The sequence below is a fragment of the Ptychodera flava genome, chromosome 18 (assembly GCF_041260155.1).
Source record: "Ptychodera flava strain L36383 chromosome 18, AS_Pfla_20210202, whole genome shotgun sequence".
NCBI classification, from domain to species: Eukaryota; Metazoa; Hemichordata; class Enteropneusta; family Ptychoderidae; genus Ptychodera; species Ptychodera flava.
Window position 1 is genome coordinate 13951816 of NC_091945.1, and position 12874 is coordinate 13964689.

Below are 12874 nucleotides of genomic sequence, written 5' to 3' on the forward strand. Positions count from 1 at the left end.
TTTTTGATATCGCATGCATTTTTATCTCATAAACAATGTTGAATATTGTGTAAACTACATATTTATCATTCCATAAGGTATATGATAAAACCTTTACGGTCCTGATACGGCTTTTGCGGCCCTCGGTCGTACGGCGTACGGGCCCTCGCACGCTCGGGCCCTTCCGCCGTACGACCTCGGGCCGCAAAAACCGTATCAGGGCCGTAAAGATTATTTGACCACACGAAAAAAATTACACCACAACAATAATGCACACAAGTCCTTTTTCACATTCCTTTAACTCATTTAAACGTTTAGTTAACAAGATCCAACCAGTTTGTAGATTATACACTCACTAAATTACAGGCTTCTACAAAGAGGCTACAATGTATCACTTTACATAAGGATCCCCTGCTTTCAAGGAACGTATACGTAAAACACTTGCCGGTCAATTTAACAACAACTCCTTTAGACACAAAGCTAATCAAAAGATCGCTACCTTATGCCTCTAACCAAAAACATATTCCTCGCTCTGATAAAAAATTATCGGAACAGCCACATGTTCTCATTCAACAATGAAAAAAAGGCAAAAATCTTCAGGATATATGCACTCTTCCAAAATTAATTCAATTTGATTCCTAAAATTATGAACAACAAAACATACCTTCTGTAGTTGTAATATGTTCCGTTGTCGTTTCCACTGTCGTTGTTGCTTCTGCAGTGGTGGTCTGAACATCTGTGGTAGTTTCTACTGCTTCAGTAGTGGTCTCAATTGATGTCGTTGTTTCCTCTTCTGTAGTAGAAGCCACATCTGAAGTTGTTTCTACAGTTGTCACATCAGGAGTCGTGCTGTCTTCCTCTGTTGTTGTAACTGCTGATCAAAAGTATTTAAAAAACTAACATTCTTCAGAGTTTCACAACATATCATCTCAGAATACAAAAAATATTTACTCTACAACATAGAATGACATACACTTTTTCCACCAGCCCAATGTATACATATATATATTTCGGTTTTTAAAAATGGCGAATCTATATATGATGTAATATAAATTCATTGAGTATTGACCACACGTTCTGAGAATTTGCCGATCACCTTCAATTAAGATTATAGATGTTAAAGCACCCCACCTTTATGAGCGTTTTTATGATTAATCTTTACACGTATTTTAAGTATTCGTTGCAAAATCTCCATTCTAGAGAATTGTCCATTGATCTATTATCTAAGTCGATTCAGATGTATTCAAGTTAATCTGCAAAATTAGGGACAAGTTGGGTACATATCGAAATAACACCTTGAAGCTTTTCCTACTCGTAACCTCCAATAAGCATTTCGAAAACAAGTATATGTACAAACTACGTAAAGTTGATTCTTAGTACGAAATGCTTACCTTCTGTAGTTGTGATGTCTGCCATTGTCGTTTCTTCAGTCGTTGATGCTTCTTCAGTAGTGGTGGGAACATCTGTGGTAGTTACTACTGCTTCAGTAGTGGTATCAATTGACGTCGTTGTATCCTCTACCGTAGTGGAAGCCACATCGGTAGTTGTCTCTGCTGTGGACACATCAGCTGTCGTGCTGGCTTCCTCTGTTGTTGTAACTTCTATAAAAATAAGTTCAAAAGAAATCACATTCTTTATAGTTTCACACCACATTATCTCAGAACACTTAAAATATTGCTTTACAAAATCCAATTCTCAAACACTTTCTACCTACACTCAACGTTTACCTCCACATCCATTGCTTTCGGTAGAATGTAGAATACAAATATGGTGTTATGTCAATTTTAACATCACTTACATACCATTTGTATGACAATACTGGTCATCCAGAAATATTTTTAGCTTTTAATGCATTCTCTTCTAATAATAGTAAACCTATATATGTATTTTTTTACGTATGTATTACCAACTTCCATTCTAGACAGCTGACCATCTATCCATTACACAAACCATATCAGTCATATCGAGGAAAAGCAGAAAAATCACAAGCACTTCCACTACATCTCAAATCAAACTTGGCGGTTTCCATGCCTGAACGTCCAATAATGCCTTCCAAAAACAGAGTCCGTACTTTCAGCATACACTACACCTACTACACACCTTCTGTAGTTGTAATATCTTCCGTTGTCGTTCGTTTTTCGCTAGGGTCTATGGTTTAGATGGGTACGTTCAAATGCAGCGAGTGGGAAATTTTCGAAAATGCTGGTTTAGGGGCCCGTTTTACCACTGCTGTCAGTGCTAAAACAGTATTTTAGCATCGGTAGAATGAGCTCTCGTCCAATCAGAATGGCGCATGGTAGCATGATATAATATAATACGAATTATATTTTCACTGTAACCGAACTATTTACAGCTAAGCGTACGCGTGACCTTCGCTGGGATGTTCACATACATGTAAAACTTAGACGTAGACTTGTGACATTCCGAAACGTCATTGTGAATGTGATTATGGTCAAAATTTTGTTCTTTGCAGTCAGTTCATGGGCATCGCACTTGGGTACAAGTAGATGTACCAAAAACATATAAACGAACGCATTGAAAATGTCTATGTTTTGCCGACCCGACACCTGTCTTCGTTCACGGCCTGTCCCAAACGGTGGTGTTTTCATGTCGTCTACTCTGCGCGTGCCGAAGATTACGATCTCGATTGACAGAACCGCTGTACGAAAAGTTTCCTGTTGACGAGTTTAAGTATCTGAGTGGTGAATTACATCGTTTACAGCCATACATGAGCCACAAAAATAGAACCGCACTGAAAATACTCACGACAGACGATATGCACATGTTATATTTCCGATTTGCACCTGTCAGTGAGATTCACAGGTCATGATGGTGTCCGGTGCCACCGGTGCGGGTTTCGGAGACAATGTAAGATACTAGGGAAAGTGAAACTTTTGATTAGGTTGTTGTGAAAGAAATTTACTTCTATTTAGGCAAGCCAGTGACGAAAATATACAAGAAGACGATGTAAATACCTTTGAAATTGTTTTATTCGTACAGCAACAAAATCACGAACGAGTTACGACGCTACGGCTTAGAGTGTACTCACTTCAGGTTTTCCCTAATCCGCTCACAAATTCCTTTCTAAGATGGTAAATTCGGCATATTTGACGACTGAGGACATGTATAATTCTTGGAGATAAACTGACTGGTACGGCTATTATATCCACTGTGCATTCATAGATGTCGCAGAGCTGCTTGCTTTATGCTCTCTGCTGCTCGATCGACATGATCGAGTTTGAAATCGAAAGTTGCGCGGCTCGAGTATTTTGACCCAATTTTGGCCTGCCTCATAACTTTCGCAAAGGGATGAGTTTATGTTTCAAAACACGAAAACACACTCATTTTACACACTCCAGCCTATTTTTTACATCCACCGCCATTTCAAGTAAAAAATAAATCTTCTTCAAAGTGTGAAAACCTGTGTCGACATCTTAATATTTAAATTGTTCGCTTTAAAAGTGTGCCATAAACCCTCCTTTGAAGTGGAATGGCCCAACAGCGGAATAATATCAAGAAGTGATACGGTTGTCACCACTCCTTAGCAACCAACTTTTTATCAGTACAGCGATGAGCAAGCAAGGTCGATTTCAGTTAATTTAGTCTCTAATTTCGGTACGTCCGTATGAAAACAGTCATAACCAAAGCATGCATGTATGATACCGTGTCGTATTCTCGTGATTTGTCTCGTGATGTAACCCCTAAATATCAATTTTAGAGCACTTACATCCCGTTTTTATGACAATACCGATCATCCGAATATTTTTACCCAGTACAGCATTCTGTTCTAATAAGAATCTAATATTATATAGGGCTCAGCCCTTGGTGTCGCGCCAGGGGTTAAGATTGCAAATGTTATTTGTACTGATTCATGATAAAATAGAATTAATTGTTACTTGCTATATACGTTTGTATGACAACTATGCCAAGTTTCCCTCTGATGAAAGCAGTTCATGTACGTACGTACACGACGTCAAACCCTGCAGTAGCGCAGGTATAGATTTTCTGTATTGTGTAAAAATGTTGGACAAAAATTGGCAATTTTTACCATGATAACAGCCTATTGTGTTAAACAAGGGACGTATTATGCCATCATTATCATTGCAATGGTAACCTCACTGCCCACCTTCCACTTGGAAGCTGAAAGCTACAGCGTTTGGTTCCGTCTAAAAACTGGCAATTTTGAATCTAGTTATTGACACAAGGGGCGCAATCCCAGCATTCTTTGCGTATGCCCCCCGTTCGAGATGCACGACAGTTTTCTCCCTTTTTCTATTTTTATGCGTGATATTAACGATCTTTTGTACCAGCGACAAGGTGAATAATAACACTTACTGGCTACTAAAAGAGATATATTTTATAAATGGCATGTTATAAAATAATAATTTGCACGTTTCATATTTGTTTATTTACGAGTACTCAAAAAAACATGGCGGCTCCCATGAAAGTAGGGTACACTTCCGGTTACTCGCATGAATCTGCGCATGCATAGTCAGTAAGCCGCTGGCGCGACTATAATGGTAAAACTTTATAGGTATTTTTGCGGTTTTTCTACCAACTTCCATTCTAGACAGGTGCAATCGATCCATTACTCAAACCATATTAGTCATATCGAGGAAAAGCAGAAAAATCACAAACACTTCGACTAGATCTCAAATCAAACTTGGCGGCTTTCAAGCCAGAACTTCCAATAATGATATCCAAAACCAGAGTCCGTACCATCTATAATAGTAAACCTATATATGTATTTTTACGTATTTTTTACCAACTTCCATTCTAGACAGCTGACCATCTATCCATTACACAAACCATATCAGTCATATCGAGGAAAAAACAGAAAATCACCAAACACTTTCATTACATCTCAAATCAAACTTGCCGGTTTCCATGCCTGATCGTCCAATAATGCCTTCAAAAACAGAGTCCGTACTTATAGTACACTAGATCTATAGCACCTCCTACATACCTTCTGTAGTTGCAATATCTTGAGTTGTCGTTTCCACTGTCGTTGTTACTCCTTCAGTGGTGGTCTGAACATCTGTGGTAGTTTCTACTGGTTCAGGAGTGGTCTCAATTGATGTCGTTGTTTCCTCTTCTGTAGTAGAAGCCACATCTGTAGTAATTTCTACAGTTGTCACATCAGGAGTCGTGCTGGCTTCCTCTGTTGTTGTAACTGCTATCAAAAGTATATCAAAATAAATCACATTCTTCATAGTTTCACACCGTATCTTCTCAGAGCATTTAAAATATTGCTTTACAAAATCTAATTCTCAAACAATTTGTGCCTACACTAAAAGTTTATCTCCACATCTATTGCTTTCGGTAGAATGTAGAATGCAAATATGATGTTCTATCAATGTTTACAGCATTTTAGTCCAGCCAAAATAGGGTTAGACCCACCACAAATTGCAACAGAATTTTTTCTTTGAAATGCATTTCAGAGAGATACCCAGAACAACATATTAAAAGTTTACTCGAATCCACCTTGGGGAAATATGTCTAATTTGCATAAATCAAATATGGCGGCCAACCATCATACAAAATAACATAATTTGCTATATATCACATGTTAAACAAGCTATTTCAGTGATTTCAAAGTCTGACACTAGTAATTTGACCAAGGGAATTATTTTGGAGGTATAATGTTCCTTATAGGTACTTTATTAATTTGCATAATTCCAATATGGCGGCCAACATTCCTACAAAAGACATTTTCGGTCATATACCACATATTAAACAAACTATTTCAGGGATTTTAAAGTTAAAAGTATATTTCTTTGGCATGGACAAACGATTTTCGAGATGCTATGATTTGCATAGGAAATTTGTTAATTTGCATAAATCCAATATGGTGGCCAACATTCCTACAAAGGACATTGTCGGTCATATACCACGCATTAAACAAGCTATTTCTTTGATTTTAAAGTTTTAATATTTTTCTTGGGTATGAAGAAACACTTTTAGTGGCTCAATTTTTACAAAGGCCCTTTGATAATTTGCATAAATTAAATATTGCTGCCATATTAATGCCCCATGGCTTAATAACTTCTGATATAAATAACGGTTTTGGTGTAGTTTTTAGTACTATGAAACTATCAAGAAGAAACTGTTAAGTCCTTGGACATTCATTTTTAAAATTTTTTGATTTTTCTGTATATGACGACTGTTAGTCTTCTGAATGATAAATTCTCTTTCTAAATATAACATTGAATTCATCTGTGTGTGGCATTTTCGTAATTTGTAAGGGTGTTTAACACTCTACAGTGTCAAAGCATGTAATCTGTAATGTTTACTGTTAAAAAAAGGGCGTGTTCAAAATCTTTAGTTTTAATTTAGACTGAACCCCTTCTTATGGATGGTTGCATCTTTAGAAACTAAAGATTTTGTCCACGACTTTTTTAAAACAGTAAACATTAAAGATTGCATGTTTTAACACTGTAGAGTATAAAGCACCTATAAAAATCACAAATAATGCCGTACACAGATGAATCCAATGTTATATTCAGAAAGAGATTATTATTCGATGACTAATAATCATTAACGGTTGTCATATTTAGAAAAATCACAAATAATTAAAATTGCATGACTTTCTTACTACTCAATAGTAAACGCACATCAACATATACGTATTTTAATCCGTTCGGAAGTCATATCTGTAAGTCTACCAAATTTGCTGTAACATTCTTTTCAAAATACAATATATTTATGGGGTATTTTAACGAATTCAGGTATCACAGGTAGACACCTATTAAAATAAACTTTTATTCGCAAATGGATCGTTATTGTAAGTACGTTTACTGTATATTTTCTACATTTTTAAAAATGAATGTTCAAGGACTTAATGTGGAGCTGCACGTTGCACACAGTTTTTTTCGATGGAATATTTCTCATCTAAGATGACAAGGAAACCGTACAAACTATTTTGTGAAATGGCATGGGCTGAATGACTGACACTCAAAAAAGTGCCTATCATGGTTAGCAAAATAAAAATGCCTCTTATTCAAAATGTAAGAATTTTGTCGCAAAACAAAATAGCTGTTTTGTTATATAGCATTTAAAAACATAATGTGAAAATTTCAGAAAATATGACCCAGCCAGAACAGAGTTATATTCTTTGGAAATCTTGAAATTCGGATAAAAGGGAAGCAGGAATTTGGGTGATTTGCATATATTTGCATACATTAACCCTTCTATATCATGCAACTTACGACTCCTTGCCAAGCTAAAAGGTGAACCTAACCAATTTTAATCTTGTGTTAACAAATTAATAAAAATTGGAAGAATATTTGCAAAATACAGTGCGTTGGGTGCAGTGCCCTCTTGACAGTTTTTTCTTGATATTCCTATTCCTAAAAACTCTACCATAACCTTATTTATATTAGAAGCTATTTGGGCATTAATTTGGCAGTCATATTTAATTTCTGAAAATCATCAAAGTGTCTTTTAAAAACATTGAACCACAAAAGTGTTTCTTCATGCTCAATATAATTAAACTTCAAAATGGCTGAAATAGATTGTTCAATACATTTTATGACAGAAAATTTCTTTTGTATTGGATTTATGCAAATTAACGAAGTGCCAACGCAAATCATTGCACCTCAAATCATTTGACTATGCCAACGAAATATACTTTTAACTTTGAAATCACAGAAATAGCTTGTTTAAGCCTTTGACTGCTTTAATTTTTTACACCAAAATTTTAATGCAATATTTTACAAATTTCTGTGAACATTTCTGTACGTTTTTTCATAATTTTGGACCAAATGGATACCATTTTTCAGCAGCTACATATTTTAATCAAATTTTGGCAAAAAGCAGAAAAATTGACTCTGGTATACATATTTTATAAAGTTGACAAAAATAGACTTTGCCGCCCAAAGGGTTATACATGGTATATGACAGAAAATGTCTCTTGTAGGTATGTTGGCAACCCTATTGGATTTATGCAAATTAACGAAGTACCTAAGCAAATCACTGCTCTCGAAAATTGTTTGTCCATGCCAAAGATATACACTTTAAACTTCGAAATCACAGAAATAGCTTGTTTACCCTTTGACTGCTGTAATTTTTTACACCGAAATCTTAATGCAATATTTTACCAATTTCTGTGAACTTTTCTATACGGTTTTTTCATAATTTTGGACCAAATGGATACCATTTTTCAGCAGCTACATATTTTTATCAAAAGTTTGGCAAAAAGCAGAAAAATTGACTGTGGTACATTTTATAAAGTTGACAAAAATAGACTTTGGCGCCCAAAGGGTTAATACGTGGTATAAGACAGAAAATGTCTTTTGTAGGTATGTTGGCCACCATATTGGATTTATGCAAATTAACAAATTACATATGCAAATCATAGCATCTCGAAAATCGTTTGTCCATGCCTAAGAAATATACTTTTAACTTTAAAATCACTGAAATAGCTTGTTTATTACGTGGTATATGACCGAAAATGTCTTTTGTAGGAATGTTGGCCGCCATATTGGAATTATGCAAATTAACGAGGTGCCTATGTGAAACATTATACCTCCAAAATGATTCCCTGAGCCAAATAACTAGTGTCAGACTTTGAAATAACTGAAATAGCTTGTTTAACATGTGATATATAGCAAATTATGTTATTTGTATGATGGTTGGCCGCCATATTTGATTTATGCAAATTAGACATATTTCCCAAGGTGGATTCGAGTAAACTTTTAATATGTTGTTCTGGGTACCTCATTAAAATGCATTGTGAAGAAAAAAATTCTGTTGCAATTTGTGTGTGGGTTAGGTGCCAAAATCTCGTAGATTGACTGGACTATTACCAACCGTTTTATGAAATTTCCTATCATCCTAAATATTTTTCCCTTTATTGAAGCAAACCATTATTATAACATCTGTTATCGTAAACATTTACAAGTATTTAAAGTATTTTTGAGAACCTGTATTCTACACAGTGGTCTACTTATCCACTTTTGAAGTCAGATCAGTCATATTAAGGAAAATGCTAAAAATAATAAACGCGTTAAGCACATACTAAAACACGCGTGGTGATTTTTATACCCAAACTCCAATAATGTCTTCTAAAAACCGAGTCCGTGTTTTACTGCTTAAACTAGATCCGTAGCATATAATAAATACCTTCTGTAGTTACAATGTCTTCCGTTGTCGTTTCCACAGTCGTTGTTGCTTCTGCAGTGGTGGTCTGAACATCTGTGGTAGTTTCTACTGCTTCAGTAGTGGTCTCAATTGATGTCGTTGTTTCCTCTTCTGTAGTAGAAGCCACATCTGTAGTAGTTTCTACAGTTGTCACATCAGGAGTCGTGCTGTCTTCCTCTGTTGTTGTAACTGCTGATCAAAAGTATTTAAAAAACTCACATTCTTCAGATTCACACCATATCATCTCAGAATACAAAAAAATATTTGCTCTACAACATAGAATACTCAAACACTTCTTCCGTCAATTCAAAGTATACATATACATATTTCGGGACTTTTTTAACAATGACGAAATATGATTTAATATAAATACGTTGACTATAGACCACACGTTCTGAAAATTTGATGATCACATTCTATGTAGGTTACAAATATTATAGCATACCACCTTTATTTGTGCTTTTATCATTAACCTTTAAACTTAAGACGCCATAGACTTTCATGCCATATAGCCTCCCATGCCAAGAACTTTTTGAACCAATAAACTTGACATGTTACACTTCTTTTAGACAGGTACAGTGTGTTTCCTGTGATTGGAAGCCCAGCCAAACCACTATGAATTTCAAAGATCAGGAAATGGAGAAGCTTCGAGAAGTCTTTCCATGTTTGGTTTAGCAAATGGGGGGTGGGAAAATGGGCTTAAAATGCACATTTTTGGTTCAAAATGCATTGAAAATGAATAAAAGACTCTAAAAATAGATCTTATAGTCCAAAAACCTGCAAACTTTTACACATTTTAAATGTAATGAAAAGACATTTTGGTGAAAATTTTCAGCAGCGGAACTTATCAAATGTAAATAATAAACAAACAAACAATTGTTGATATTTGTCAATAATACAAATACCACATACCCTTCAACACAGCTACACAAAAGCATATAACACAAGTGAAATATAGCTCAAGACACAATTTTAATCAGCAACATGATTGAATTTCGTAAACAACATCTTTTATTCATTTGTCGTTTATTTATTTATTTGTTTGTTTGTTTGTTTGTCTGTGTGTGTATTTCTTTCTGCATAGAAAGGTGAAACCATGTAACCAGGAAAAATCTTTGTTTTTATTTTTTTTATTTGGATTCTGATTGCTATCAGATATAATTCAGTTGTTGTTGTTCTGGAATGAATGTTGCCATTAAAGTTAGAGAGGATATGTTTGAAAGGTTTTGGCATTGCAAGTAAACACAAACAACTGATTTGATGATGAACAAGCTGCCATCTTACAAGGCAATTCAAATCAGAGCCTGTATTCAGCTACGTTATTAGCTACCCTGTGATTGGCAAACGACGAAAAATTTCACCACAAAAACGCACTACCTGAACTTCTGAGAAAATAAATTCGATTCAAGAACTAAATAAAATAAGTTTGAGGTACAATAAGAACGACATTCGCCTCTGAACGCTTTCGATAACCGTACTGGCCCTGACGTTTGATCGCGACGTCTCCGTAAATCATGACAGTCAATGTGAACACATACGAAAGTTTGATCACGTATTTTGACGAGCACGCAACATAATTCGCCAGTAAATGAACAGAAACCAATAGATATGATATAAATAATTACATATCGGGTATATTTCGACAAAAGAATATGTTATAGACGTAGGAATATGACGCGAGATCGAGTTCGGAACGTGCCGTGTTGTACGTTTTGTACACACAAACCCGTGATCGGCGGCCATCTTGGCCGTCTCGATACACGGTGAAGAATGCCGCGACACCAAAGTTTACTTGACATAAACAGACCTGATCGCTCTAAAATCACATATTAAATTAAGATTTCCTGAAAATCCTTTCAAATTTCTTCATCATTTGTGTTTTCGGCCTATAAAACCGAACTGACATACTCAAACTTGAGCTTTCAGAGAGGCTAGTCAATGCGATGCTCCGTGGTGACGCCATTCAAGCCGCTGTTCAACTTCAAAATCACGTTCGGCCGATCAAAAAAAGTCTTCATTTTCTCAGAGAATATCCCCAAAAAATACCAAAATATGTCATTTCTATAAAGAAATGGTCAATAACTTGTCACAAAACGGTCGTCTTTAGGATGTACAGCAGGAAAAACCACAGTCGCTCGAGAGTTATTCAGCTCTGGGACTATTCGCCCCATAGACGAGTATACAGAAGCGTTCTCGCTTCTGTATACTCGTCTATGGGGCGAATAGTCCCAGAGCTGAATAACTCTCGAGCGACTGTGGGAAAAAACCGTTCAGAATGTCTCTCACTTCGGCGAAGTCAGCGACCAGATCTGATTAGATATTCACGGTAAGGGGTGGACCATTTGATATCCTGGGGGGGCTTGGAAGATTTGGGGGAAAAAAAAGATGCCAGGTGGAGTTGCTCGAAAAAAAATCTGGCTTTAGGTGGCTGATGGAAAAAAATTATGGACCATTGCGACTCGCAAAAAAAAATCTTGGCAATTGTTCGATGCACACTGCAGCATCAATAAAAATAAAGCAGTAGCTCTAGAGTTTTATAAAGCATAAACCATTTCAAGCTTTAGGAACAATAACTGAATATGAACAATTGTACAGTATACATGACCTTCTGATTAGAGGAAGTATGCTGAAATTGAAATTGCTCACCAGTGTTTTCCAGAAATGTGTAAATCTGAATGTAAGGATTTTGTCAAAATACCACAAGAAGAGAGACAGCCTGCAAACATTTTACTATTATCGTTTGCGCATAGAAAACTCATAACAATGAAAAAATGCGTAGAGACTCAATCCAATGCGTAATATTATTACGCATTGGATCGACTCTCTCTTGTTATGAGTTTTCTATATACGCATGTTTTATTCGTAAATGCGAACACTGTTGTAGTGAATTATCTTACCATGTTTTTCTTAAGAAAAGCGAATGTGTTTTGATTAGAATTGAATGAGTTTGATGGTTTTGGGGAAACTACTATGTGGTAATGAAGAATGGGAAATGGGCAATGAAATGAGCAGACAGCAGGTGATTTAAGATTAAATGTTACATCTTCACTGCAAATAAAACCATAAGTGTGTCATAAATAATACAAACAAAACAAAATCATGTTTGTTTGTTTTGTTGTATGTGAGCCACGTCTAAGACACACAACAAAAGTACTGTTTCAGTCAGTAAATGTCACCTCAGATGCCACCAGAGAAAACCATTTCCACTCCAAAATTTCATTTTTCGCCTTGCGAGAGGGGGGACACCCCCCTCTCGCGCTCTCCCCCCCCCCCTCGTTCGCTACGCTCACTCGCCACTCAGTCGCTTCGCTCCCTCGCAGTCCACCCGTCTACTTTCTTAAATTACCCGGCTACTTTCAATGTAAGGACAACAATAACAAGTAAATATGTACATGATTTTACAAATATGTTTTTGTAAAAGTGAATCAAAAATGTACACGTATTTACATAACTTCATTTAGTTTCTTGAATAGTCTGTGTGCGATAGAACAGCATCTTGTTACTGGGTGTGAAAAACCAGCACACAAACATTGCACCGAAATTTGGTACAAAAAAAATATATCTCGAAGAAGGAAAGTGAAAAAAAAAAGTTGCCAGCATATGCCCTGTAGAAAAAAAATAATTCATGGTGAAGCACGTGGGAAAAAAAATAATGGCTCTCCACCAATCTTCCAAGCCCCCCCCCCCCCCAGGATATCAAATGGTCCACCCCTAAAAATAGTCGACCCGATTTCCTCGAAAGGTCGCTCAAATT

General features: G+C 36.0%; 1 protein-coding gene across 1 annotated transcript in view; it reads right to left on the reverse strand.

The window, feature by feature from the left end:
• Positions 1-12874, reverse strand: part of LOC139117611 (fibrillin-1-like) — a 129015-nt gene that overhangs the window by 79689 nt on the left and 36452 nt on the right. The window contains exons 6-7 of the mRNA XM_070680852.1: positions 1371-1580; positions 644-850 (exon numbers count right to left, since the gene is read on the reverse strand). Coding sequence (XP_070536953.1) covers positions 644-850; positions 1371-1580 — 417 coding nt within the window. The remainder of the gene's footprint in view (positions 1-643; positions 851-1370; positions 1581-12874) is intronic.